This window comes from Alligator sinensis, unplaced genomic scaffold, assembly GCF_000455745.1.
Source record: "Alligator sinensis unplaced genomic scaffold, ASM45574v1 scaffold531_1, whole genome shotgun sequence".
Classification (NCBI taxonomy): Eukaryota; Metazoa; Chordata; order Crocodylia; family Alligatoridae; genus Alligator; species Alligator sinensis.
The window spans coordinates 201,961-224,454 of record NW_005842173.1 but is presented as its reverse complement, the minus strand read 5'-3'; the positions used below and the strand labels follow the sequence as shown (position 1 = coordinate 224,454).

At 49.9% G+C, this 22,494-nt stretch overlaps 1 protein-coding gene across 1 annotated transcript; it reads right to left on the bottom strand.

Annotated features, from left to right (window-relative positions):
* Nucleotides 1-1,956: 1,956 nt before the first annotated feature.
* Nucleotides 1,957-14,975, bottom strand: KLHL40 (kelch like family member 40). Its single transcript, XM_006025909.2, has 6 exons — nucleotides 13,676-14,975; nucleotides 7,324-7,484; nucleotides 6,715-6,822; nucleotides 5,624-5,809; nucleotides 4,283-4,429; nucleotides 1,957-3,167 (listed from the first exon to the last, which is right to left on the bottom strand). The coding sequence occupies exons 1-6, from the start codon at nucleotides 14,819-14,821 to the stop codon at nucleotides 3,056-3,058; spliced, it is 1,860 nt and encodes a 619-aa protein (XP_006025971.1). The 5' UTR covers nucleotides 14,822-14,975; the 3' UTR covers nucleotides 1,957-3,055.
* Nucleotides 14,976-22,494: the final 7,519 nt, after the last annotated feature.

Genomic DNA, 22,494 nt, shown 5'->3' with positions numbered 1-22,494 from the left:
GAAAGAGGGAAATAGCTAAGAGCTGACAGCCGTGGGAGGACTGAGCTGTACTGGCAGGACCAAATGCACCCCATCCACGCTTTGCAGCTGTGCTCCAGATGGGAAAGGTCAGGGAGGCAGCTCCAGGCTTGACCCCATGTGTCTGCCTGTGAGCCCTCTGGTCCCGGCAGGCCTGAGAGCGGGTGCTGGAGTCGAGCCCAGAGTCTCCCTGGGGAGCTCTGGAGCCATCTGCTCCTGGCTTGCCAAGCAGTTGGCATCCCCGCACAGGGTGCTGTGTAGCACGGGCATCGGAGGGGCAGGAAAAGCCATGCACGGTCTATTCATGGGGAATAGCATGGGAGGAAAATGACTAAAATGATGGTGCCTGAGCTAGGACAGTCCTGTCTTAGCCCAGGGCCGGCCCTGTACATGTACGGTGCTGCCTGGAGCTCGTGCACGCCGAGCGGACACTGCCCATCTCAACACAGTGCTGCTGGGCACCGTAGTGAGCGGGGATATGTTTCTCCAGTGCCAAGCACGTTACTCTGCGACAAGGCATTTTGAACTCCATCAGGATACTGGGACAGCTCTTGTCACACTAGCCCACCGCACCTTCACGTGAGAGGGTCATGAGGCAGGCTTGAATGAAAATCACCCATGAGAAGACATTTTATTTTTTCTGCGGCTTTGTTTCAGGGGAAAATCTAGAAGGGAGCAGAGAGAGGAGCAGGGCATGGACGAGGGACCTTTCGCACATCCATTGGGGCGGCTTATGGAAGCCAAGGAGATTCGGTCAAACCCTGGGCGATAGGGAGGTAAGGCACGTTGACCTGGTCAGTAGGCATCTAGATGGGCCAGGTTGTGCGTGGCTTTCTCTCTATGCCTGGCCAACTTGCACTGGGATGTGGTGGAGGTGGTAAATCCCAATTGCTGCCTTTCAGCCGCGTTGCAGAGACACCTTGAAAGCTGTGCGAGCGAGCTGTGCCCATTGCATGGTACGTGTTGTTCGGCGGACAAGGCTCTTCCCACCTCTGCCACAGACCTGCTGTGCGAGTTTGGGAAGTCATTGCACTTGCACCCCCTCTGTCTCCCCTTCTTCGTCTTAGATAAGAGGTGATCCCCGTCTAAATGGCTAACACAACGGGGCCCCGATCTTGACTGCAGGCTTAGGGTGTTACTGGGATACAAATGATACATCTAGGACAGGCTCGATATAAGAGCTTAGCTGGATGGGAATTACACTATCCTTAAAATGCAGGTGAGCCTAGAGCAGAGCAAGTTCAAGGCCATCAGAAAATAATCAACTCACCAAACTGCTCTTCCATAATGCTAGCGTCCAAACCTTGCAAGAAGCACGGTCTTATTTAGGCCTTAGTTTGACCGAACTGCCCAGTGGTTAAGAACAGTCGCCTGTCTCGTGATTGTTGCGTGTACATGTGCACACGCACACCCCACACGCATGCAAGTGGACATACACAGGAAGTAACACTTTTCCTTTTTTTTATTTTATTTTACACTAAAGCACAGATCAAGTAACACAGGCATCATTAGACTTTCACTGGAAGAGAGACTTCTGTCCTATCAAAAATCGTAACTGAAAACTTAAAAATGAATGGTTCATTGCTAGGTTGCTTCAGAGATCTCGATCTACTTTGCAAACTGAGTTGGTATTAAAAAAAAAAGAAAAAAGAAACCAAGTAAGAACATTACAAAGTGTAGAGACATCATAAATATAAAAATACAATTGGAAGCGACAAGGGCTGGTAAAAGCCATAGTGCAATCGCTGCCATCTGTGATCTGCTGACTATGTTGCTGTGGAGGAGTAGTGGAGGCCTGAGGTCATCAGCAGGGATCTTGGTTTTCTCCGATTTAAAAAAAAAAAAAAAAAAAAAATCCCCAATTTTTGGTTTAAAAAAAATAAAAAAAATCCAAATCCACATTTTTCCATGATTTGAATGAAACACCACTAATATATAAAGATATATGTATAGTGCTGTTTCATTTTAATTATGGCAGCATGGATTTGGGGTAACATTTTTTAAAAAACTGAAAATAGGGGATTTTTTTAAATTGGAGAAAATCAGGATCCCTGGTCACCAGCCAGCCTGGCCAGTGCTACCACTGCCCAGATCTCTTCCCTGAAGTCCCTCCCTGTTTCATACCAAAGCTTTCCCCATTGTGTCTCTGTAACAGCTGCTGGAAAGGAGCAGGACCTGAGCACTGGGATTCCCCTGAATGCCAAGATTAAATGAAGCCAAAAGGAAGTGAAATTCAAAAGGCTGGTGTGCAAGTTAGTTCATCCCAGGGGCTGCGGGACTGTCTGGGACGCCCAGCATCCACAGCGTGTGCTGCGGTCACACCAGTGCTTCAGTGCATGCTCGCTTCAGTCCTGTCTTCCTAACATCCTCTGCCACGGCAGCCCGAGGAGTTTCTCCTCCTTATCCACACACACACGCTTTACTTTCCTGTTGCGTTTCCTCTCCGAACAACCACCAAGGCTTAGCTCAGCAATCTGCAGACCTGCTCCTCCAAATGCCTTCCACCCAGCTCTCCTTCTCTCCTTGCTAGCGATAACTAGGGCTATTAAGGCTGCCTGGGGGTTACCGTGCATGGGGCTATTTTGATATTTTCTTGCACGGTTGCATCTTGTGCCAATTTAGTTGGTTCATTCTGTTCCACTGAGTTCTATCTCCTGCCTTCCCCGGTCAGACGGGCGGCTGAGAGGGAGAAACAGGAGGAGGGATCCATATGAATACTTGCAAGTCTTGAAGGAAAAAAAAGGTATAGTTCCTGTCCAGACCAGGAAGAGCAGAAGGCATCCAATTCTGGAGACAAAACAAGTGCAACCTTCCCAGCTCATCAACCCGGCAGAGTCCCTCGATGCCTCCAGGCCGGTGTTTCTAGAGTAATGTAACCCCCTTCCAAAAGGCTTTGATCTACTTTTTCCCTTTCCTGATTGGGTGAAGTTAAATGACAACCGATCACAGATGTCGCATACTACAGCTTAGCCAATGAAATCCCTGCCCCCCCCTTTGAAAAAACAAGAACGGGGGAAAAAAACAATCGTGGTGCCATTTAAATCTTTGTTAACCGTAAAATGTTAAGGCGGACAGGAAGGAAGGTGGCACCGGAGGCATACTGGATCTCTCTGAGGACGCCTTCCCACTTCTTCTCTTCTTCGTCGTACCTGAAGGGAGGAGGACAACAACTAGAGTGAGCCAAGGAGCGAACCCCATGCCCCGTGCTCCCCCTTCCAGCCCTGAGTTCAGCAACAAGGGCGGTTGCAGAGAGGGATTTCCTTGCAGTGTGGTAGGCAGACTAGATAACGCAGGGAGCTGTGTGCAGAGAGAGGGAGGTAGCTGGTACACAAAAGAGACCAAACTGGAACGCGAGCAGCGTGGAAATCAGTTGGATCGAGTCTGTAGTTGCCATTTGTTGGGTTTTTTTCAGAAAGGTTTCCTGTCTAAACGTTGTGAATCCGTTTCCCTTGGCAGCTGTCAACGCTGCCATGCAGCATTTTTGGTTTGCTTTTTCTTTTGAAGATGAATTTAGGGCCTGATTTGAAGCCCCTTGATAGCAGCAGCTTTCCATTGACCTTAGTGGTCTCTGAGTGCTGACAGCAAATGACAGACTAACTGCACCAGAAACTGCAATCTTCCCCCCTCACCCCCCCCCCCCCCAAAAATAGAGGGCCAGGCAGCGGCCAGCAACCGTCTCCACTCTGCCCTGACTTGAACCTGAACACAGACCCTGGGAAGAGCTACCTTAGTGGGGGAGAGTCAAACAACTGACAATCAGCCTGCTTTGAAAGTCAGTTCTTTGTTGGTCTCGGACCAAAGCGGGCGGAAGAGCACCGATGGTAGCCACCGGCTGCCTTTGCACCCTGGGTTCCTTGTGGTCCTGGTGTTAGTGAGGTTGGAGCCATGGGAAACCGTTTGTGGACCATCTCTAGTGTCTTGGGTAAAGGGGGGTTTCCAGGTTGAGTTTGACCCCTTGCCTCTGTCAGTAGGAAATGATAAAAAGTGGCACTGGCTGAAGGTAAGGGAGTGGGTTTTAGACTTAATTCTGGGTGAAAGACTGGACCAGATCTTCAGAGCTTTTAAGGATTGCAGGGACCATTGCAATCATCCACCCTGCCTGCCTAGCACCAGCCAGAAAATTTCACCCAGGCGCCAGCGCAGGTTGAGGTCAATGACTTGTTTGGCTGAAAAGCATCCTCCCCAAAAGGCAACGAGACGCCAAGGATCTCCCACTTGTAACCAACCCCGCCGCTGCTCTCCCCGGGAGCTCTGATCTCCTTACCTCCAGATGTCATTTAGCTCAGTTGGCACCAGTTCTCCTGACTCGGTCTCCACCGTGGCAAAGCCACCCAGTAAATAGAGAGCGCCGCCCAGGCTGACCAGGCTGACGGAGCTGCGCTCCTGGGGGAATTCGGTGAAGGCCTCCCACCTGCCGGGGAGAGAGATCAGACATGTTGGAGGGCATGAAGGTCTCCTGGCCCTGCAGATCAGCCACTTTGAACACAACCTAGGGCCCTCCAAGTGCTGATATGGACACAGGCTCTTTCACAAGTTCCTTAAGTTTTCAACAGCATCCCCCAACTCTGCTCCCCGGGACACGGGCATTTTTGGGCACATCAGCAAGAGTCTGTTCTCTATAGGCTCTTATACCAGTGTCCACAGCTCCCTGGTTGGAAACAATCTCATCTGTTCTCTGCAGATGCTTACACTACTAGCCTTATCACTAGGGGATTTGAGCACCGTGCAGTAGTGCATTAAGCACCATGATTGGTGTCAGATTCAGCTTAGGAGGAGGAAACGGGGCCGAAGGAACAGGCTGCAGAGAACCACCCACCCCAGCGAGGGTTGCTACCATGTTTCAGAGGCTTCCTTCCCTTCCCACTTCCTAGGCCAATATGGCTCACGCACTGGGGGCGTATAGGGAGTGCAACCAAAGCCCCATTGCAAGCCGTGGGGATCAGCTTGCAAGGGAGCATTCAGCGAGCTGGACTTTCTCCTAGCTGTTCTGCATTCAGGTCCTTGCCAGGCTGAGAAGGGAGAAGCACTCCGTGAAGCTGCCAAGCAAAGGGTGCCTTTAATGCACAGGTGAAATATGCCTGCTCTCTACCAGGACAGACCCTCTGGCTCCGTCCAGCTCTTGTGACCCCGGAGTTTGTCTACGCTGCGTTGCAGGGGTGGTTGCAGATGACAGAGGCCAGATCAAGCTAGCGTGGGTGCTGCTGGCAGCACAAAACTCAGTGCAAACTGCAAAGCCCATTCAGCATGCTGGATAAAAATGTAGGCAGTTAAGCCAGGCTGAGCTCCAGGCTGGCATTTCTGTGCTGTTACCAGCACCCAAGGTGGCTCTGGTATGCCCGCGTGAGTGGCAGTCACACTTGATTGCCATGTAGACCTACCTCTAGCCTCCAGCCATCCCTATATTCATTCGACCCTGGTACCGCAGGGAGCCCTTTGGCTATAGATGATGCAAGTGCTCGTAAGCAGCAGTAACACCAGCTGAAGTGGTGCCTAAAGAGACGCAGCCAAGACCGCCCCAAGGAGTTGGCTGCCTGGGGGTCAGAGGTTTCGTTCATGCCCACAGCCGCTCCCTCGTGTCCATCTCGGGGGAGAAGGCGGTACGTACTTGCCGGCTGCAATGTCATACACTTCCATGGAGTTAGTCAGGCCAGAGTCGGTCACTCCCGCTGCCACGTAGATCTTGTCGTTGTGCACGGTTGCCCCGAACAGAGAGCGAGCAGTTTTCATGGGAGCCAGCTCCTTCCACTCAAACTTGGTGGGGTTGTAGACGCACATCTTGTTCAGGCACTTCCTGCAAAAAGCATGCGAGAGAAAAGCAATTTCATTGACTTGCTGGGTGGGATCTTTGCACGCCCCTAAGTAATGGGGTGTCTGGGGTATGGACCTACGTCTTCAGCAGATTATGATTTCCGGTGTGTTTATTAGTGTATGTTCACATCCAAGGTAATAGATGTCTTTGTGGTGCACGACCTGACACTGTCTCGTGCACACACGCTCAGAGATGAGCAACCAGGCCTCTTGGTAAGCGCATGTCCCACTACACGCGTGTGTGCATATGGGGGACTTACCTGCAAGCATATAGAAGCGGCTGTTATGGATTTAGTGCGGATGGTACAATTGCGTGTTTTGTATGATGTTAGTTGAGTCTTCACCCCAAAAAGCTGCCAATTGGTTTCTTTGGATAAAGAGAGTGATAGTCTCTCTCCTTGGTCCTCCCACCAATCCCCAACTGATGTCAGCGCTGTTGTGCAGGGTGGCCGTGGAGAACCTGCAACCACCCCCTGAAGGCTGGATGCATGCCAGCGGCCTCAAAATGAAGACCTTCGTGGGCTTTACTACATTGGTGGTAGAGCTCAGAGAGAACAGATCGACCCTCGTCTTCTGCTGAAGGCCAAAGCTAGAAGTTCACCAGACTGAGGGGTCAAGAGCAGGAGCTGGGTCCTGGAGCAGCCTCTGTGGAGAACTTCCAGCTCTGGAGCACATCAGCAAACTACGCAGACAGAGAAGTCCTCTGTCTTATCTTCCCCAAGCCCCTGATTTTTCTACTCCTTATTGACCGCTCTCCTAGAAACCTTCTTTTGTACGGAGCAGAGCTCCTTCTTCTAGCAGGGGACCTTGCACGCAGAAGCAGCCAACCCCGCTTTGCCATGTGAGATGCGCTTCCCTCTGCTTTTAACCCCTTGCTCTTGGATTTACCTGTCGCTTCCTTTGCCTCCTATGGCGTAGACCAGATCCTTGTGAGACACCACAGCATGGCCATAGACTGCATAGGGAAGAGGTTCTGATTCACCCCACTTAAAGGACCTGGGCAAGGAAATGGCACAAGATGAGGATGATTATATCTAAATGTATTATATTATTGCTGTTGCATTGGTCATAGATCTACACACTGCAGCTCCTGACTCAGGCTGCTTTGAAATCCTTTCATGGGTGCCGCACCATGTTAGCACTGCGAGGTGCGTACAGACATGATTCACGAGATCAACCCAGTGATTTGAAATGGGCATCCATCGCATTGAAACCATTCTCCCCTTTTGTGGTCTTCCTGAGTTCTTTGCAACAGAAGAATTGCTGTATTATTTTGGAGACACAGAGGAGGGGCCTTTGGTGACTTGGAGGGAGTACTGATGCAAGGGATGGACTCGCGCTTGCATGCCTTTAATTTGCAGATGCACAGAGGGGTCTGAATGTGGAGCTTAGGGCTCATCCCTATGTGTTACTTCAGTTTTTTAGGTGCATTTTGCTGCAAGAACCAGCCGCATTGCGTCTCTTCCCCAAGCAAACCCCACCCCCGGTGGTACTTACAGCCGGTCGTAGCACATGACAGAGTCCAAGGTGTTTTCTCCCTCCTTCAGCTCTTTCCCCCCTACCACTAAGATGGAGTTTTCTGCTTCTCCCAGGCCGAAGAGGCAGCGTGGGGATGGCAGCGGGGGCATGCCCAGCCAGTCGGAGTCCAGGTGATCATACTGCAGGGAGATGGAGACCTGTTAGCATGCGGTAGGCCCTGTCCTACTCCTGCTCTAGTGCACCAGGAGTGAATCTACTTATGCTGTGAATTGGTTTAATCAAAGTGCCAGGGGCCAGGTGTGCTGAAGCGAAGTGCTGAGTTGTGTCCTACCAGTCCCCTGGGGCATGCCCTCCTCCACATGTTGCTGCAGAGAAGTGCCAGGCTTAGTTCTCAGCAGGCCCTGGTCCTGCACGTTTCCCTGCACTCCCTGTCTGTCCCTGTCCCTGGTGCACTGGCATAGCTCTAGTGCACCAGGAGCGGTTACTACAGGGCTCTGAGTCGGAGCTCGGTTTCCCAGCCATCAAAGACACCAGACAGCAGCTAATCCTTGAGCGTTGACGGTCCGTTGTCCATTATCCTGGCCGTGCATTCTGAGGAAGCTAGGAATAAATTGTCCTTTTCCTGGCTTGTGTTGCATCCTTTTCCCCTTTGTACTCTCCTCTGTTTCTTCACATCTCTCTCCAACTGCTTCCCTGCTTGTGCACTGGTTGCTCAGTAATTATCTGCATTCTGCTGGGAACACTGTGTGCTAACACATCGTTTCTTGGAATGATTTCGGACCTCTATAAAGTCTGTGTGTGCATATTCATGGGTGTGTATGTGTGTGTGTGTATGCACATACACATGAGCAGAGGCCTGCATATATACCCACATATGAAGTCAGCCTATTAGTGCAAAGATCAAAGACCTTACATTGCTGAGAGCAGTGTTCTACCCATTTTACAGATGGTGAAACTGATGCCCAGAGAACTGGCGGGTCAAAATCAGCAGGTGCTTTGGCTACCCCATGCATCTGCAAATGCAGTTTCCAGCGGGCACTGAAAACCCCTGGGCCCTTCTGAAAATGCTACGGCATGTGTCAGCTTCTCTTTCGGTGGTGACAGCTGTGTTGCATGTTAGATGAGAGTGTGATCCAATGGTTAGAGCCCCTGCCTAAGCCTCAAGAGACTCCCTGCTCTGCTGTGGACTCTCTGCCTGACCCTGAGTGCATCTTTTTCTGGATGCAGCCCTGAGGCTCCCTGTGCCTCAGTTTCCCAGGGTAAAATGGGAGCGCCAGCATCTCCTGACTTCATGGGGTTGCTGGAAGGCTCCATATGTGGAAGCCTGTGAGATGCTCAGTACCACAGCGATGGGCGCTGGATGGGTACTCTAGCAGGATAGTGTGCAGGGCTTTGTTGGCTCATCAGGCTGTTTTGGAGCAGGGTTTATCTTGTTCTCTCTGCATCTGGTGAGCTGCTTGCTTGTGCTCAGTACAGCTGATCACAGAGCAGGACTGTCTGCGAGTGACCTTGCATGGCTCAGCAGTCATTCCAGACAACGCTGCAAGAATCTACAATACAGACCTTCTGATTTAGCGGCAGCCCAAAGTATTCCTCATTGCATTGCAGGCTTCTGTGTAAAGGTCTCTCTAAAAGGGAAGATGCTATGATGACCTAGTGATCTCCAAGATGGAGCCGGCAAAGTTTCTAGCCTCAGTATGGCTGTTCGGGCAGGTTTGTAAGGACCAGTCGCTATAATGCTCAGCTGTTGTGAGAGGCAGCCCACTGTCCTCACAGAACTCAGTCAGGCCTTTGGCACACATTGCAGTTATGGCACGATTAGCATATGAATCGGGCCATAAATGGCAACAGTGCCACGCGTTCACCCAATTTAAGGCACCATCAAATGGCAAACCAGACACAAAGTTGTTCCACATATAATGTGGAGATGTCAAACGCCTTTGTGGCAGGTTGGGAAGGCACTTTTAAACTGAACGTGTCCAGCAGAAATTGAATGTGTCCATCAAGAAAAGCAGGAGGGCAGGTCTGGGGGAGCCAGCAGGAAGCCGTATGGGAGATGTTTGGGCGGCAGAATTGAGAGCAAAGGAGCTGTCTTTGGGCAAGTTGGAAGTGAGGGGGCAGCCTTTGGGCTGAAGACCCACAACAAAGAGAGATGGATTTGAACCAAAAATCTGGAGGTGGATTTGCCCTGTATCCCACTAGTTTCCCCAGGCTGGTAATTCGGCTGCGTAATGGGCCCAGAAAGGGAAAAGCAAGTTGTTCTCATCTCTGTAGCACCCGGCCTGTGGATATTAGGATGTTACAGACCTACAGACACAACCTGGAGTCCACTCCAGGCCTGGCCTTGCCAGGAACAGCTAAGTTACGCTGAGTTTTCTCTACTGATCCTGGTGCTCCATTAAAATCGCACAACCATAGAAAAGAAAGGGATCTCAGGAGGTCGCATCTAATTCAACTCCCTGCTCAGGCAGGGTCACCCCCGACTGACCCACCCTATACAAGTCCCTGCCTAACCTGCTCTTAAACAAGGAGGGAGACTCCTGGGCACCCAGTTTAAATGCTCCCAATATCCTAGGTGCCCGCCATGAGTTGCTTCCCAACTATATATGCTCGGCAGTAAAACAAAGGATGACAGGAGAACTCACCGGTTGGGAGGGAAGGTAGCGTTCTTAGGAGGGTGCTATTTTTTGCCACCAGTTATAAAGCACTACAGGCCTCCTCCTCTACAGGCAACGGTCTGTCCTGAGAAAACACTAAACATGCTTCCAAAAATTCCCAGAATCTGTTTGCAAAGGCTGCTGAAGAAGGACCCACCTCCGTCATAGCACTCAACTTCTGCCAGGAGCCTTCGGTGGCTGCTGACGGCACGTCCCTGAAGCTGTAAACATGCATCTCATTTGATCCAGGATTGATTGTCCCGGGATTTGAGCCCGATTAAAATGGATGCAGCACAGACCTGCACATATATCACCGTTTCAAGCTGCCTTGCTGCTCCTTTGCCAGCAAGTGGTGAGTGGGAGCACAAATCGCCCCTGGACTGACCCACGATAACCGTATAGACGAACCACAGGGCATCCTGGGGAAAGGCGTTTGTGCATTTTCCCGGCATATTTGAAATGGGATAACGGACATGTACATCTGTGCAATCCTGAGCTTCTCCTGGGAAAAACGTGATAGATATTTGTACCCCAAAGGTACAATTTGCCTGGTTGCCTCAGGCGGTCTTTTTTTTCATAGGTGAGTGTGAGGTCAGTGGTGGAGGGAGGGCATGAAAGCAAAGCATGGTGCATACACCTCCCGACAGCAAACAGGAGGGGCTAGCTTATCTCTCGCACGCATCCAGTTTTTACACGCACCCCGTGAGACGTGCTAGCTCCCTTCCTGGGAACAAAATGCACACGGCCTTCACGTGAAGAGTAGAAGAGGTTGAACAACACTAATGGTGAATCTGCCTCGTTGTGAATTGTGGACAGAGCTGGCTGAAACACCGACTTAGTCTTCTGTGGGAAATTTTGGGAGTTTTTTGAATGCTCCTTGTGTCCTGAATCGGGACCAATAAAACAGTATCGCCAAGATTTTTTGCAAGCAAATTTGTCTGAAATGTTTCAGTTTGACTTCCCTATTTCTAGAACGCAGTATAATCAGAAAAGTGTAAATGAAGCATTTGGATGTTATTGAAACAGACTATTTTGGTAATTTCCTGTTTTTTTTTAAATTTTTTAATTAAATTGGCATATTCCTGTAAAACATTTTGATTTCGGCAAATAAGCATTTTCCAAAGGGAAACTGTTGCACTGGAAATGTTTTGACCAACTCTGTTTGGTCCACCTGCATACACTAATATGACTCTCATTGCAAATAGCCTTGAAGCCTCTGATCTCATCTTGATTTCTGCGGATGATGCCTATGGATAACTCTCATCCTCTGCCTTTAGTATTCATGGCATGTGACTCATCACCTGATATCATTTTCTCTTTCTGGCTGAGCGGCTGAAATGTATGTATTTGAGAAGAAGACATGACTAAGAGGACATAATAATAGTGCATTTCTGGGTCTGAGCTCTCAGTCGCATCATCTTTCATGCTAAAATCTGCGTGGTTTCAGGTGGTCACGAACTGTTATTTTTATATCCGTGTGCGTCCAACTTGTGTGAATAAGACTATCCCTGGCCTACCTATCTTGGGTCCAAAGGCAGCAAGATAAATTTGACTCCTAGTTGCCCTTAACCACAGAAGCACAGCCAGCTGTTGATAGACACGGATACATAAAAGTAACGTATAGCTATAGTTATAATATTTTGAAGTAGAGCTTTCCTACTAGGTCTGTATGACATGCCAGCTGACAAGGTCTCTCTCGCAATGACCTTTTATTCATAATGAAACTGTCAGCTAAGAGCACAATTCAGTAATCATGCTAATAGCCCAATGTGCATGTTGACAGCATTTTCTATTCAGGGACTTCAATGCGCTTCTCAAAGGGGAATTTCACGGTGAAGCCGTGTCCAGACAATTGTTCCTATTTTATGGCTGAGACTATTGAGATCAAATGACTTGCTCAAGGCTTCACAGAGAACCGGTGGCAGGACTGGAAGCAGACTGATGATCTAGAGCTCTTGCCTCCCGTGACTGAGCCAGCAAGGTTTTGAGCTGGGCAAGAGAAGCCTTCAGGTTAGACAGGGCCTTGCTTGCAATGCTGGGCTGAGTCATCCTAGCTGGTGTCAGGCAGCAGAGAGTGAGAAGTATGTTTTATTCCCTGCAGGGCTCACTAACAGGCGGCCAACCTTCCTAGTTGGCATCGCAACTCTACACGTCAGCACTGCTCAGGGGAAACGTGCCTCTGTTGAATAGGAAGCGATTCATTTATCTGTTCCCCGCAGATGACAAATGCTGCCTGCGTTCCCTCTATTGGCAATGGGCAAAGAGCTGGCCAAGATGGTAAATGGCTGTGCAGTTATCACCGCTTTCTTTCCCACTGATTCTCTTCCTTTGGTTTTTTTCCTCCTTTTATTTTGCCCTTCTAGGCAGCTTCACGAGCTCAGCTACAGTGGGTGAAGCTCTCAGTTGCCTGGCCCTGTGCACGAGTCCCCTCCATCCGTGCAGTGGGTATAAGAATAACAACGCTCACGCTTGCCTCGGGCAGGTGTGCACCCTAAACAGGGGGTGGGGGAAGAATCGAGCCCATCAGGCCAGTGGGGTCCAGACACAAGTGCTGCTATTTCATTCCTCCCACTTTTACACAGCTGCTCTGTGATCTCTGAAAATTTCTCGAGCATACAAGATTGCTGATTACAGTCTTGGGTATTGCTCCCCGCTGACTGGATGATAGCGAATTAATTGGATCTCTCAAAGGCCGGGGATTAGCAAGTGGGAAGGCAGGCTCCTTCTGTAGGAGGGAAATAGTGCCAGCTCGCATCTCTCTGATCGTGCCTTTGGTTACTTCTAAGTGCCAGCATGCTACAGAGGGACATGCGTGCCCTGCTAGAGCAGCAAATGACACCCCTACCGCGGTTTCCAGAGGCAGAAGACAGAGATGAATGGAGCGGAGAGGGTATGTCCACATGGTACAATTATAACACATGCTAGTATACTTGTGCCAGCTTAATCTAGCGAGCAGGGGTAGCAATAAGAGGGAACACATGGCAGCATGGGTGTTAGCATGGACTGGTGCCCAGAATATGAACTCTCGAGGGGTCCTGGGCATGTACGTGGGTTCATGTTCTGCCGCTGTTACCCAAGCCAGCTGGATTCGAGCAGCACAGGTCTGCTACCACATGCCACAATCGCACTTTTGTGTAGACATGCACAGGTTGCAAAACCAGACGATGCTTATTTCAAAGCCATCGCCCCTGCCATGCTTGAGACCTGCCTGTGCTAGGGATGGACAAAGCAGCTTGCTCAAAATAAGAACTTCATAAAGCCAGAATGGGCCATCATAATCATTTGGTATGACCTCCTGTAAACTATGGGCCACCTAATAACTCCATCATCGATCTTTTTTGGATTGATGATGTCCAAAGAGTCCAAACTCTTTGCCATTCGGCAATCCCTGCCTCTATCCATTTATCACGGTGCTTTCATTCTGCTCTCTCTGTACTTTGACGTCTACGTGCCTCTCCTTAACAAACCATTGTCTTCACACGTAACAGAAAGCAGATCTCCTGCCCCAAGAGATGGAGAGGCTAGTCTCCAGCAAAGCGAACAAAATGGTTTACTTCAGTTTGCGGCATGGATTTTCCTAAGGGGTGCACAAGCTAAACTTAAGTATCCTGGGCTGGTGGGTTTGCTCGGCTTTGCACTATACACAGCAGCTAAAGACTATAGGCTAGTGTCTCAGCTGGCCATAGGAAAAAAAGGAGAATCAAAGTTGGTACCTGCAAGAAGTAGGAGCTCATGGGGTCTTCCTTGTTGTCCTCATTGTAATAGAGTCCACCTACTATGAAGATCTGGTTTTCTCTGGTCACCAGACTGATGTGATTCTTCGGGATCTGAGCTGAGAGGGAGGCGAAGTAGCACTCGTTGGCGGTGGGGTCGTAGGCCACTGCCCCGCTGTCGCTCACCATGAAGATGAGGTCGTGGAGGAACATCCCAAAGCGCATCGTGTCATTTAAGATCCCCGGGAAGACGTCGTCCTCTTTCTCATCCTCCTCGTCCACCGCTCCATTGACGACGGCGTCCTCAGGTTTCTTGTCGCCACTTTTCTTCACCTTCCTCTTTCTCACCACAGTGAGTTTGCCCTCGTGAGCATCCTTCACCATTTGGAGCTTCTTGAGCAGCTCCGGGCTGGACTTGACGACGGCTTGCTTCTCCACCTGGTCCCGCAGGTAATCCTGTGGCATGAGGCGGAAACGTATGCTCTCGAACACCACAGGCAGGGCCTTGACCCGGTCCTCTTGGTCCTTGGCTGCTGCCCACTTCATCACCACCTCGAAGACGGTCTCCTCCTTCTCGATGTTGAGGGAGTCGTTGGAGATGATGGCGATGAGCTCGTCGGGGGAGAACTGGTAGAACTCCTCGTCCCGGGAGATCAGGGCAAAGCGGTCGCATATGAAATCCCGGGCCGCCACCGCCAGCCGGGCACAGTCCAGCATCAGGCCCAGCCTGAAGATAGCCAGGCAATTGCTGAGACAGAGGCGCTTCTGCAGGAAGGAGACGCAGACGGTGAAGATGGAGGGGATCTGGAACATGTTGGCCACAGAAAAAATGTCCTGCACGTTCTTCTCCGTGATCTCCAGCTCGGAGGTGTAGATGTAATGGAGGATCTTGCCCAGGACGTCCGGGTCGACGTTCTCCAAGCTGATCTCCTTCTTCTTGCTCTCTTCCATGTCGGAGAGGAACATTGCCCGGAAATACGGGCTGCAAGCTGCCAGCACCAGGCGATGGCAGGGGAACTCCTGACCCTTGACTTTCAAGACGCAGTCCAAGAACTTGTTGTGGTCCAGCATGTCTTTGAGCCCATCCTGGAGGAGAGTTTGCTGGTAGAGACGTAGCTCTTCTGTATGATCTATAGGCATGGCCATGCTGAAAAGTAATCGCTCGGCCGGGTGCTTCTTCTTCCTTTCCTATTCCCCACTAGAGAGGCTTGAACCGGCGATGGTCCCTCTTCCTCCTAGGCAGTCTGAGCCCCAGGAATGTGAAACGCTTGCTGGTAATACAGCTGGCTATGTGGTTCAGCCTCCAGCAAGGGGCTTTATATATAGCCACGGCATTAGAAAGCTCAAGGAATCCATATCGGAGCGTGTGTAAGCCGATCACCCTTTAATATGACACACTGGACAACCGGGAAGGGAGGGGAGCTGGTGGGGGGGCGAGGGCTGGAACAGCTGTACATGCAGCTTAGGTCCTTCAGGCATGGTCTGCCAGCTTATGAATCACGGCTGGAAGAGTCTAGGCTTTTCCTCATGACCTGGTAGCAGAGTTGTGAATGTCCCAGGGATCATACACGTGAAACAACTTTTCCTCCAGATGAGTCAAAAGGATAAAGCTACCTTCCACCTCACTGACTATCCCTTCTCGGCCCCCACCAGGCCCCGCTGCTAAATCCAGCGCAGAACGGACCCTGCTAAAAATATACGATGAAGTCAACACTGGAGATAAACAGCAAGACATCGGATCGTGCGGTCATTTTGATGCAACGGAGGCCGTCCGGATCATTTGATTTTCTGATAAAAGACCAGAGATCCATTGTCCCGGTCTGTGGTCACGTTTGGGGCATAAAGTCGCTTTTTTCATTCTCTCCTGTGTGTGTCATAGGCCTTATACTGGAAGCAGCTGATGGAGGTTCTCCTGAGGCACAAGGCAACTAGAAATCATAGAAAAGTATGGTGGGAAGGGACCTCCAGAGGTAATCTAGTCCAACCCCCTGCCTCAGGAAAGATCATTGCTATCCAAACTATCCTATACAAACCCGTTTTCTAACCTATTACAAACCTACGTTGTCAGCCCTGACACAACCACAAGACATATTACCCTAACCTGCCGCCAGTGAAGTAGGGGGACCACAGCAGGCAACGTCCTACAAGGGTTGTTAGAAATACACTTGAGAGATCTCAGGAAAAGGGCCGCTTCCCCCACTACAGAGGAAGGCAAACGACCCCACAGTCCGTACCAATCTGACCATGGGGTGAGATTCCTTCCTGACCCCAAATATAGCAATCGGTCTGAGCTTGAGCTGGGGGGAGACCGGGTTTCAGTCCCAGCAGGAGCACTGGCACAATCCCCTAACCAGCACCAAGTAAAGCCAGACTCACCTCCTCGGGGTGGCAACTAATGCTTCTATTAATGCATCCCAAAACTGTATTCACCTTCTGAGCAGCTACATCACGTCCTCTATTTAGGACATGGGGGCATCAAGCCTTCGTTCTATGTAGCGTATCCATATGGCTTCCTGTTACCATCAGGGTGCAGACAGAAGCGACAATTTTTGCCTAATCTGGCCACAGAAAGCAGTCTATAGCTGTGACCAAACACAAGTGCATGGCTGCAATCGGGTCAAAAGTGGCCGACGGAGTGAAAATCTCATCCCCCATTGCATGAGGGGTCAGATGAAGACATTTCAAAACAGACCGTCTTCTGTAACTTCTGTCTGTGCTGCCTACGTGTGAGCACCTTAAGGCTTTGGCTCAATCTGCTGCCTTCGGCAAACTCTAGGTCTTCCCTACTGAGGGAGCTCTTCAATCGGTCTCTGTGCCGTAGTGGGACAAACTTTCAACTGAAAAGCAGATACACACCGGTTTAAGCTTTTCTTTACTTTTCCTGGTTCATCTAAAGGCATGACAGTCTGTAAACAGTACAGAGTCAGAGAAAGAGAAAATGGCTCTTCCCACAGAGCTTTCGATGGGATTAGTTTTGGCAGAGGAAGAGAGTAACTGTGCGCATTTAGACTTATGATAACATTGGTCCGTAAATCTGCCCGGTTGTCATTTGTGAGTATAAAGCCTTGGGCTGGTCTACACACAGAAATACCCCCAGTATAATTAAATCAATTTACTAAATCCAGTACGAGGGTATCAGCCATGCCAACTGGGATAGGCACAGCAGTATAAATCTATCCACCTTCCCTGCCTGAATGTGCCTATTTTGGTATGAAGGTGCTTTATACCTGTCCGGTTATTCCTATACAGGGTAGGGAATAAGTTATAGAGATTTAAGACACTTTTATGCTAGTCTCATTTTACCAGCATGTCCCCCACCCCACACTTCTCTCCTTTTCTGCTACATGCATCAGGGTGTTTTTAAGCTGCAACCAAAGCTGGGGATTTTGGCTGGGCTGTGACAATGCTCCTTGCTGGGGCTTAAAGCTAGCACTTCCTAGCTAGAGGGTCTTGCCCCTCCACTAAGGGTCACACTAATCGTCATATTTGGGGTCAGGAAGGACTTTTACCCCCGGTCAGATTGGTATGGACTGTGGGGGGGGGTTTGCCTTCCTCTGTAGCGGGGGGCATGGCCTCCACCTGGGACCTCTTCAGTGTGTATTAACAACCTTGTATAGAAGCAGGACATCGGCTATCATAGTTCCCCTGCTTTACCTATGCCAGGTTTGGGCGCTTTGTCTTGTGTCGTGTCAGGGTTGAGGTTAGTTTTTCAAAGCGTTTAGATTATGGATTTGTATGGGATAGTTTGAATCGGGACGATCCTGCTTTATGCAGAGGGTTGGACTTGCTGACCTCCAGAGGTCCCTTCCAGCCCCACTTCTCTATGATGCTATGGTGAATACAACAAGGTTTGCCCTGGTGTAACTATTTCAATAAATGCTTGCACCTATAACTGTTATACCAGTACAAAAAACAGGTGCAATTTATATGTAGACTGGACCCGAAATCTGAACTTACCGCTGCTTCGGGGTTCAGATCAGTGCCTGTAAGGGATTTCCAGATATCAGCTGGATACAGTTTAAAGAAGGCATCATTACATAAGAGGGCAGGAAGCTCTGGAGGTCAGGTGATCTTCTGGGGTGTTTGTCAGTTGGGGACAAACTCATGAGTTTTTGGCCCCATCAGTGACAAGCTCGTGGTTTGCCCTGAAACACTGAACCCAGAATTGCCCCCAAACACCGAACCCATAATTTTTGAAGATCCTGGTGCCGGTGACCTGCCCAAGATGGGTGGCTGAGACAGATGTGGAGCCCTAATCAACATCTGTCTCTAGAGGATGACTTGTCCAGGACCCCAACTGCTGACTTACCTGGAGCACAGGAGATCTGGTAGGTATAAGCCCCATGGGCAATCGCCTGTGAGGGAATGGGGGGGGAGAGGGCATGACCTGTGCAGCCAAAACCATCTCTGTGTCTTTTGTTTCTAGTATGCATCGTTGCATCTAGAGGCTGAACCCATCCCAGTCCAGGGCTTGATTTTTACCTGTTGGGTCTGGTCTGCATTGGCCCTGTCATCACAGAGATCTGATGTTGTGTTGACACCCCTAGGGATGGCAATGGGGAAATGACAGATTAGACTCTGGTCCTCCAGATTTCCAGCCGTTGTCATTTTCTGTCTTCCTGAAGCAGGATAATTTTTGGCTTCCAGACTTGTAGGGTTGTAAGGGCTAACTTGGTAAACTGAGCTCTTATCCATCATAGCAGATGGAGGGCTAGTATTTCTCTGAGGAACGAATGTAACAGTGCCTCAGACCCAGACTCCAACTATTCTTCTACGACTGCCTAGCTGAGTTTTGGATTATTTGCCCCATACGTATCAGACTGCATGTTTCTGGTCTAAATTTGTTTTGCCTATGTCTTTAATCTCTCTTCTTCCCTTTCTGTATTTGTCCTGACTGATGCTGAATAGCCTTTGAGGTTCGTGTCCGGGCTATTTCTTTATGCTTCTAGCTGTTCCAAGAGACTGGAAGTAACTCGGTCCTGCAGACGGGACAAGCACTGCAATATATGCAGGTCATGGCTTTGTTCGTCCTGGTGCCCCAGGCAGCATAAGAACAACAAGTCTGCGCTGTATTTGTGACGAATTCTCCATTGATCTCAGCTGTTTTGGACGAAGCAGAAGGGCCCAATTTAAAACCCACTGAAGTTGAAAGGAATCTTTCCATTGACTTCAATGGGCTTTTGATTTATCAACAAAGAATTTGGTCTCTATGATACAGTCTGATTGTTGTGGATAGCACGTCTGCTCTGATGAGAGTGTGTAATGAGGAAAACTTTTTTTTTGTATTTGAGCCCACGGATGGTTTATGACACCTTCTCCGGGTGCAAACAGGCAGTGTCTTGCTGATAGATGGGAATTTTCTCTGTGATGCTGGGGTCAAATGAAACCTTTCCACTCGTTTGGTTTCTGTGGCTTAGTATTTGCCAAGTATTCAACTGTGATTCCTTGGCTTGTGCTTACAGCACCTGAGGTTTCTCAGTGGTCTCCTACCCAATGTAGGACTGCTTAACTTCGGAGGTGTGACAAGCTACGTCCAGTCTTAGCTGAACAGGGTGAAAAATGATGTCGGTATGTAAGTGGGCATGTATCGAATGACACGCATAGTCCTCCTAAAACCTCTGCAGGTCGGTCTACGCTGCTCTGACAGCAGTGGAGCGCCCAATCAACCCAGTTTTCAACTAGGTAGCCCAGGTATCCAGTATGGGCTGAGCAGCCACATATTGCCCCAGCTTCTGGAGCAGGTGTAGCAACCAGTGCCTAGTTCTGCATTCATCTATGGGTGCACGCGCCGAGGTAGTCTCACCTTTGAGTAAACCAAGACAGACCGTGACCTGCCAGGGGTGGGCGGCAAGACAGCAGTGATGCATCTACTCTGCCTTGGCGCTGCGTCTGGGAGCACTGCTGTGACCACTGCCATGCCTGCTGGCTCCCACGGCGCCACGGACCTGATTTCTGACACGCGCCCAAAGCTGTTCTCGGGCTTGGGATAGGATAGGGACACGTCCCCAGCGCTGCGCTCACAGCATTTCCTATCCTGGCAGTGTAGGCAGAATCTGGCTCGCTTCCTTGGATCTCCACCATCCGACCTTGGCGGTCATTCGGGGAGTCAGGAGAGGAGCTAACCTCATGCCAAGATGAAAGAAGCACCATGAAAATCTTTCTCCAGCACTCGGCTGGCTTCGCCGACATCTAAGATTAGCCCCTTCGGTCAGTCCCGGCAGGTGCAGCTGCAAGCTAAATTTAGGCCCTGAGGGAATGGATTATTTTCTCCCCAAGTGAAGCCAGCACATCCCTGGTGCAGTCTCAGAGCGGTGCCCCTCCAGTCTGCCACATTGACATGAAAGGAGTGGTCAGGGCCCTGACTCACACCCCATGGATACAGCCCCAGGGCGTTCACCCTTGCCCTGAAGTGCCCAGGAGAAGATCTGCCTCTCATAAAGAGGAAAAAATGATCGTTTCTGACTGCAAACCGGGACTAACAGCATGTGTCGAACCTCTCAGGGCCTGGTTCTCAGGTGGCAAGCAGGAGCACCTCCATTCAAGTCATTCCTTTCCCACCTATTAGGCCCAGTCAAGTCCCTGAATACGTGTGAACGTGCCCGAGTTCATAACAGGCCATTGCCCTGCTGCAAGGAGCAGGGGCAGGAAGAGGACTCAGCTGCCTTTTGTGCGAAAGGCTGGAGTGAGATCACAGGGCGACACCGAAGAGGTAGATAAGGACCCAACTCAATGGCTTTTGGTCTTGTGAATGCAGGTCCCATGGGTTTCTCATGCTGCTTCACTCCACAGCAATGGAGCAACTCCTGATTCGCATCACTTTCTGAGCTCAGAATCAGGCCACGTATTATTCTGCACCAGAAACTCCCTCTGGGACTTTTCCTCTCCATCAACACGTCTGAAGGAAGCCAGGCTCTGGAGGGCTTGGGGAAGAGTTGTTCCTGGTTTACCCACAGGAAAGCTGATACCTTGACTCCACCAAGGCTACAGCGTGGCCCTGATTTTGGTCTCATTCCCTCAGTGTAAATCTAAGCTGAAGAAAGTGATTTGTAATTGAGATCAGGCTCAAGCTGAGGGATTGCATTGGAGAGCCAGGAGTTAGACCCAGATTGCACATTCCCAGGGCTTTGACAAGAGGATCCTCCTTCTCCTTGGATATTTGTGACTCTACGTGATGCACGCACGTGCATTCATCCAATGTATTTCAGAAGAGCACCGCCCAAAGGCCGGGTCTTCTCTCCCACCTTTCATTTTGAAATAACTCGAGGCAATTCCCTTGGGTTTTGTGAGTGCCTCTCTCCATTCACTCGTCTCATGGACTTAGCTTGTGCATCCAGCAATTGCTAAAGCTATGAGCATGGGTTCAGGATGACTCAGAGATGAGGAGCTGTCACTGGATACGGATCCATCACCCATCAATGCCGTGCAGAAATTTGATCTGAAGTCTTTTCAGTGCCTCGGACAAAACTAATGAATGGATCTTTGCCGGAGGCCTAGTGGATAGGCGTCTACAGGAAAGAAAGGAAAGTGAGAAATGTCACAGCGCTTGCACAGCTCTGTCAATGCTACGTGTGACACCCATCACTTTGGGCTTGAGGTAGTGTGGTCTCGGTGCACCCGTTTGGGAGTGAAGCACACGGTATTTAGACTCTCCCAGGTTGTCTGTCAGGCCCCTTTCCTCGGCACTCAATGCACTTGGAAATGGACCCAAATATGTTGAAAGGGATTTATGCATCAGGTCCCGTTTTTCACTGATTCTCTGATTTAGAGCATCACGTGATGTGGACTGCCTTCACAAGGGAAAAGGGAGTTCTGGCTCTACGGCGGGGTGTGGGATGTGTGGGGCTGTTTGCTGCCAACCCTGTTGCAATGCTCAGGGGAGGGTGTTTGCTTTGTCCCATGCTTTTGGCCTTTGCTGGTTGCCACATGGAGCCAGGAAGGAATTTGTATCGCGGTGCTACCCATGCCACCACCTTCTGCAGAAGCGTTGGTGGTTGGCCACTACTATGGTTGGGTATTTGTACGGGGTAAGGTGATGCTCCTACGGGGAGAGGCACTTGGCTACAGGATCTTGATCCTCTGTTCATGATAGGACCAATTGTCACATCTGGGGTCAGGAAGGGATTTTACCCCAGAGGCAGATGGGCACAGCTCACGGGGATGTTGTCTGCCTCCCTCTTCCTTGGCTTCCTTGAGCATCTTTTAAGTCTACTTCCTGTCATTGCAGTGGCAGGACATTGGCAATGCCTTCACCCTCCCTACTTTACTTGTGGCAAGCTACAGGGTGTTTGGGGGCATTATACCTGGCAGGTGTGCACGAGGATTATTCCCAAAGTTTTTAAGATTAGGCAAACACTCAGCTGGGTGGTTTGGAGAGGGACGATACTGCCCTGAACAGGGGGTTGGACTAGAAGATGTGACCTCCTGAGGGCCCTGCCAAGCTCTGCTTTTCTAGGTTTTATGATTTTTATTTTTATTTTTTGCAACCGTTTTGCTTGCAGACAATGGCAGGGAGATACCTTCTCCTTTCAAGGCTGCTGTTTGTGATCTTTATTCTTACATAGCCTTGTTATTTTTCTAGCCTATGTTATGCGGGGATTAGGTTGACGTGTGTGTGTGTGTGTATGTGTTTGCGTGCGTATGTGTGTATATATATGTGTGTGTGTGTATCTGTGTATGTGTGTATATATTGTGTATATATATTGCTCTACTATATATATATATGACCTCCTATATATATATAGTAGTGCAAGGCCAAGCTATTTCATGATCCATACTATAAAGCTGTGTTGAGAGAGGATGAAATGTTGCATGTGTTGGAG